At 44.3% G+C, this 7,197-nt stretch overlaps 1 protein-coding gene across 2 annotated transcripts in view; it reads right to left on the bottom strand.

Moving 5' to 3' along the window:
- The window catches only part of gnav1 (guanine nucleotide binding protein (G protein) alpha v1), a 127,790-nt gene that overhangs the window by 48,514 nt on the left and 72,079 nt on the right, over positions 1-7,197 (bottom strand). For both annotated transcript variants that reach the window (XM_043714996.1, XM_043714994.1), the window contains one exon: positions 2,370-2,498. In XM_043714996.1, the coding sequence (XP_043570931.1) occupies positions 2,370-2,498 (129 nt within the window). The remainder of the gene's footprint in view (positions 1-2,369; positions 2,499-7,197) is intronic.

The following is a 7,197-nucleotide window of genomic DNA, read 5'->3' as shown; positions in this document are numbered from 1 at the left end:
GGGGGGAGGAAAGAGGGAGGGAGACATGGAGGTGTACAAAGAAAGTCAGCGAAGTGCCAGAGACTGCAGGGCACGGGTCTCTGAGACACAGGTGGGGAGCTCTGAAAGAAATCAGTGTCAGGTCTGAGACAGAGAGTACACACTCAGGACAGGGAAGCAGGAAGTGAAAGGGCCAGTGAGTGGAAAGTCAGGGACAAAGCAAACTAAGAAGGAGCAGCGATGGGCAGGAGGCCAGCAGGTCAAACGTTAACATATTTCTTATAAAGTATTTTTGAGAATTCATATTGTTTGTGAATGTAGTAATTCAGCAATGCTGAGCGTTTCTGATGGGAGATGTCCTACAGAAACTAAAGCTTTTATATTGATTGTAATGAGATAACCTGTCTCATTTCAAGCTGTTTCACTTCAGGAACATAGCTACAACATGAAGGGAGGAAGTCCTGCAATTTGAACCGAGGCAGTTTTATTCTGTATGTCCATGCGCCAAGAGGTTCAGTACACAGAAAGATCCCAAAACATCAATGGAGGCTCTGGGGTGGAGGTGGAGGGGGCATCACTCTCCCCTCAGAACTAGAAGGTTTGGGTCCCACTGAGGGGACTTGAGGATGTGGGCCAGGCTGATGTTGCACTGTGGTAATGAGGGAGTGCTGCACTGTCCAAGGTATCAGATTTAACACAGGCATCAAAGGGAGATTCTGGACCCTCCCCAATTGAGGTTGGTGCGATGGGGATGGAGTTACTGCAATCCTCCTCCTGCTTTTATTTATTTTAAAGCATTCCTTTAAAGAAAAACTTAATTTATTTGCCCTTTCCAGTTTTGACAAAGAAAATGACGTCGAAAATGTGAGGAGTCCCAGATTGAGGCAAAGGTGATAGCGTGGTACAACTTCAAGGTGGTTTCTGGGATATTGCAGGTTATTATTAGAAATAATTACATTGCAATGTGTAAATGATGATACTTCAAGAAGTACAAAGCAGGACTCACGTTCAAAGGGTTCAGCACATCCTATGACAGGCAAAAGGAAAAAACACATTGAATCCCACATCAAAAGTGTCAAGCTGAAAGATAACAGCTGCATATTCATTAGAGGATGGCATCACCTGGGGACTTCAATGGTGAATCGCCAGGGCACCAAGCATTAGCGATTCTCAACATTACAGAGATGACAAGCAAAGCAAGGCCGAGCTCAGTCATCTATTCACAAACTCGACGGTGGGGCTTGCGGGGGGCGGGGGGGGTTTCTCCCTCGATGAACAATAACAGCATTTCTCCACCAGTGCAGAGTCCAGTCATCCTGCTAAAACTGGGTGCTCAACAAACCAAAAAAAGCACCCACCCCACCCCTCTGCCCCAAAAGAAAGAAAGAGAAACAAACAAATATCCTTCCCATCTTCCCCATACCAAAAAAACTCCCATTTTTGTACCACCTTTAATGTAGGAAGACGTACCAAAGTGCCTCACAGAAGTAAATCAAACAAAAATGACACAGAGTTACAAATGGTGATACTAGGAACAGGGAACCATAAAATAGACAAAGCGATAGGTTTTTTGCAGGGTCTGAAAAGAGGAGGGAAAGAGCGAGAGATACACAGAAAAAAAGAAAAACACATATACACACACAAGAAGAGACATTCACAGAAACAAAGAAAGCTTGACAGACAGACACATTGAGAAAAGAGAGCGAGTCAGAGACAGAGACAAAGAGAGACAGAGATACGGAGACAGAGAGGGAGATGGAGACATAGGGGGAGAGAAAGAAAAGACAGAAAAGAAAACGATAGACAGAGAAAACACACAGATAAAAGATAGAGACAGTGAGAGACAGGAAAAGAGTTTATAATCTAGACAGATGGTTAAAGACACAACCACCAAGAATGAATCAATTAAAATTAGAGAATGTGTCCAATGTCAAGTGAGCATCTGACACACACACACAGTGTCCAAGTATAACATTTTAATGCAGTTGGCTTCAGTTATTGGGGCTAGAAATGATACAGCTGCATTTGGAGGCCACTCAGCCCATTAAGCCTTACACTGCCTCTTTAAAAGAGCTATGCAAAATTTATTCCCACACCGAGACCCAGAACCCTACCTCCTCTCTGTTCTATAGGTACACCCCTGCACACTTGATCTGTCTCAAGTACTCATTCACATTCCTTTTAAAATCAGATAATGCACTCCCAAACACACCAACTCACTGCTCAAAATCTAGAAACCTCCCTTCTCATTGCTCTGTCGCTGACGTTAAAGCTGTATCCCTTGGTTACAAACTGTTCTGTGGATGTTGCTGTAAAACCAGGCTCAGATTGCCCAGTGGATATCAATGTGTGAGCTATTTGCTGTCAGTAAACAGAGAGGTGAAGCTTACCGGATTACCAAGTTATTGATCTTGAACTGAGTTTCAATGACACCTGTCGTTCGTAGCCGAACCCTCAGTAAATCCGTTTGTGTTGGCTTGTATTCTGGTGAAGTGATTCGATTAATGTTCATAAAAAAGCTGCACAGAACAAAGACAAATTGCATTTTTTTTTAAAAAAAGCACGATTGAGAATTAAGAACAATGGAACTCCCACAGATAGAGGACTTTTTCACAAACTTGTTTTACAACCAGTCTCTGAATAGTCAATGGTAGTCACTGTTTGTGTTACAGTTGGGTCCCACATACAGCAATGAGACTGGATAAAGTTTTGGCACTCCCAGGTGAGGGATACACTAGGGGCCAGAACAGCAAAACTTTCCTGTTCGTTTTTGAGTACTTACTTTGACAGCACCTTCTAAAACTATCTAGAAAGACAGCAGATACATGGAAACGCCACCACCAACAAGGTCCCCTCCAAGTGACACACCATCCCAAATGGAATTGTATTGCTGTTCCATCTCTGTCACTGTGGCAGCATTGTGTTACTCCCTCCCCAACAGCGTGCTGGGTGTCAGGACATAGAGTTATAGAAATGTACAGCATGGAAACAGACCCTTCGGTCCAAACTGTCCATGCCGACCAGATATCCCAACCCAATCTAGTCCCACCTGCCAGCACCCGGCCCATATCCCTCCAAACCCTTCCTATTCATATATCCATCCAAATGCCTCTTAAATGTTGCAATTGTACCAGCCTCCACCACATCCTCTGGCAGCTCATTCCATACACGTACCACCCTCTGCGTGAAAAAGTTGCCCCTTAGGTCTCTTTTATATCTTTCCCCTCACACCCTAAACCTATGCCCTCTAGTTCTGGACTCCCATCTTCAGGACTGTAGCAGTTTCAGAAGGCAGCTCACCACCACCATCCCATGGACAATGGCAATGAGGCAGCACAGTGGGTCAGTGGTTAGCACTGCCACTGCCTGGGTTTGATTCCAGCTCGGGGGACAATCTGTGTGGAGTTTGCACATTCTCCCCGTGTCTGCTTGGGTTTCCACCATTCTGGGATGTGCAGGCTAAGTGGTTTGGCCATGGAAAATGCAGGGTAATAGGGATAAGGTTGGTTTGGGTGGGATGCTCTTCAAACGAGTGGGTGTCAACTCGATGGGCCGAATAACCCGCTTCATACTGTAGGAATTCTATGAAATGCTGGCCAGCCCGTGCTCACATCTTGTGAAGGAATGAAACAAAATACCATGGGCATGTCCATCCTGAAAGGAAAACAGATGTCTTTTTCAGCATCTGAGGCAGTGAAGCATCCCCTCAGTACTGTGTGGAAGTGGTTATGAGAGAATATGCTCCAGACCCTCAAGTTCTACTTGAAGCCATAATCTTCCAAGACAATTCCTAGCACTGCCATAGATTGTTTCAATGTGCAATATTCTGATTTTGTAAATGGGTTGCCATGCAAACACCCTGACACATGGACCCATCCAGGAGACTCCACTGCCCCCATTACTGGTTGGAGCTGGTTGCGTCACCATAAAGACCAACAAGAATACCAGCAATTCCCAAATCCAGATTCAAGGAGATGAGGCTTGATAAGGAAGAGACCGAGAAGTATCGTGTAAGATGTACAAATTAGTGTAAAGGCATGGAAGATGAAATCAAACTGCTCATTCCTGTAGGAATATTAGAAATTCTGGAATGTCCTAGTTTATGATTGGAATGAGGTGTTGGAAGGTGAAAGTGCAACCAGGAAGCATCAAGAGCAGTTATGGAGTGCTCCTTCACATAAAAATCGGGAAATATGGGGATTGGAGTCTCAGATACCATGTAGAATTACAGCACAGAGACAGGCCATTCAGCCCATCTTGTTCATGCCAGTACAGGTACACAATCCTTATCTGAAATTCAGAAATCCAAAAAACTCCGAAATCTGAAATTTTTTTTGCGGAGTGTGGAGCATGCGAACAGGTGACCCAATTCCACACCCACTCGAACCATGCCAGTCAGATGTGACATGGCGGCGTGGTCCAGCACTGGCAGGCGTCAATTGTATCTCAGCGCTCACACTATTCACACGTGAGTCTGCTGTTAGGTAATTTTTTAAAATTTCACTGTGAAAATGACATTTATTCCAAATTTCAAAAAACAACTGGCCCCAAGGATTTTGGATAAAGGATTGTGCACTTGTACTTAGGTTTTCTCTTTAGTTCACCAAATCTAATCACTTTATTGACCTAATTCTTTTAGACGCTGCCATGAAACCTGTTGCTGGCTCAATTACAACATACAACCTACATCCATGGCTTCCACTTGATGCTGTTTTAAAAGCCTTAAGTGGTGAAACTAGATGTCAAACTCTGGAATTCCCTCCCTAAAACCGCTGCTTTTAAGGTGCATTTTAGAAGTTCTCTCCCTTTGGATCAAGCTGTCGATGCCATTTCCAACCCTGACATCTCTTTGTATGCCTCAGAGCTAGAGATTTTGCCCAGATGCACTCCTGATATCCCTCAGGGCAATGTTAAAGGTGCCATATAAACATTCTTTGCTGCAGGAGGATGGCGTAATTGAGGTGTGATGTCACAGCTAACACGACACACAAGACGACATGGTAAACATTTGCTCTCACTCCTACAGCTTATAATACTCAAGCCCAAGGGTCCAAGTGCTCTCAGTGGTCTGGTTGTTTCTCAAAAGAGAAAGAAAGACTTGCATTTATATAGCATCTTTCATGACCTCAGAAAATCCCAAACTGTTATACAATAAACAGCATACTTTTAACAGGAATGGTCACTGCAGTAATGGCAGGAAACACAGCTGACAATTTCCGCAGAGATCCCACAAGCAACAACATGAAAAGGAATATGTTTTACTGCTATTGGTCGAAGGGTAAATAGTGGATAACCCTGGTTCTTCCATTGCATCATAAGTCAATCGCCTATTTGCAAGATGGCATCTGTCGGTGTAGCACTCACTAGAGCGAGTGCTCGAGTTTTAGAGTTAGACTTGGACCTACTTCTGACTCAAAAGTGGGGTTAAGAATGTTATCCAGAGAGGCAAACTCTAAAGGCTGTGCAGGAAGGGATTGCTTGTTTTGAGGTGCAGGTTACAAGAAGAAATTGGAATTTCAAAAGAGTTAAGACAAGATGACAAAGTGAAAACCTGGAATTCCTTCAGTCCAAATTTCAATTGACAATTTGGAAGATTGATTTTGAGAGATTTGTCACATTAGGCTGTCGGGTGCCTGCATAAAAGACAGGTGAATGGAGTTGAGGTAGAGTACAGATCATCCATGCTTGAGTCAAATAGTGGGACAAGATTGATGGGCTGAATAGCCTATTTCTGTTCCTCGACTGAACCAACAGAGGTCATCACGTATAGCGACTCATTCAGATGCCCACGCGAACAGTACAGAAGATGATGATTCAAAACAGAGTGCGATTGACAGCTTCACCAGCATATTGGTTTAAGTGGAGTCTCTGCTGCTTGGGATCAGCTGATGCTCGCCCCATTGTCCAGTCCGCAGCAACAACAAAATATCACTTGGTGCTCCAGAACCGGCAACTTCACTTCACTGGCTCCCTGCTGCTCCAGTTCAAACCACAGGCTGCAGTATTTTTACCATCTTCAAAACACAGGAGAAGTGGAACACTACTTTAGGTCATGACGTTTCCTCATTTAAGCAACAAATGACTAGTCAGGTGTGAACCACAGTGAAATTTCACAATTGTCTCATTAAAAACCCATCCTCTGAGGCCAGACTGTCCTTCCGCTTGTCACTCTGAATTAGCTATCAAACTCTCTCCAAATAGACTTGGACAGGGACATGCCAGTAACCCCCTTGATGATGTAAGTGGTGATAGCAACGTCTGTCTGTGCAGACTGGAGTTGGTGAATAAGTCCCCAAGCTACTCTACTGGGAGACAGCCACCACGCATATTCAAGTTCCCAGCTTCGCATTAGGCTGTCAAATGTCAGATACAGAATGTTTAAATCCTGAATGACAGTGAAAGATGCTCTCAGGCCACTGGACAGTTCAGGTACAGTCTCTGCTGTCAACGCCTTCAGTCTCCCAGGAGTGACACATGTCGCTTTAAGACCATTTCGATGGCCAGACATGAGGCTGGAAGATACAGTGATGTTTCAAGCCAGTCCATCCACCAGTTTAACTGCTCGTCACCCTCCTGCTCCTATATCCTATTGGGGCAGATCAGAACAAAAAGGTAGCATTGTCACCTTAAAATTAAAACCTAGCCACTCTAGGGTGATGTCGGGAAGCAATGGGAAATGTGTGATTCTCTCCTAATGAGAAAGTGACTGAGGCCAAGAGTGGGGAGGGTTACAATTTAGGATTTCAAGAGCTAGATTGCTAGATGTCGGTTAGGCAAAGAGAGGAAGGGTCAGGAAACCCCGATGGAAAATGAGCTGCAGAACAGATTGAGCCAAGTAGAAGGACTGAATGACCTCCTACTGGAGGATTCTAACTGTACAAAGCGGGGAATGTATTCATCAGATTCTCACTATCGTTCATTTCAAAATGAAATAAATCGCATCTTCATCTTGAATGAGGTGTATCTCAACGCTTCCCTGTTCCTGATAAATAACTGAGTGCTAGTTTCACAAGTACAAAGATAGCAGACTCACCAATACTGATATGGACATTAATTCTCACTGAACTGACAAGGGGTGTGGAATAGAAATGGTTCCAATAGGCAGGAACACCACAGAATGAATAAGGAGACACTCTCTTATTACAGGACAAAGGGTTAATGCTGGGGGATGTGATTGGGGGTGAGCGTGAGGGATGGGCTGGTGTGGGGCAATGTGTG

The sequence above is a fragment of the Chiloscyllium plagiosum genome, chromosome 24 (genome assembly GCF_004010195.1).
Source record: "Chiloscyllium plagiosum isolate BGI_BamShark_2017 chromosome 24, ASM401019v2, whole genome shotgun sequence".
NCBI classification, from domain to species: domain Eukaryota; kingdom Metazoa; phylum Chordata; class Chondrichthyes; order Orectolobiformes; family Hemiscylliidae; genus Chiloscyllium; species Chiloscyllium plagiosum.
The sequence above is the reverse complement of the archived record's forward strand: the minus strand, read 5'-3'. Positions and strand labels throughout refer to the sequence as shown.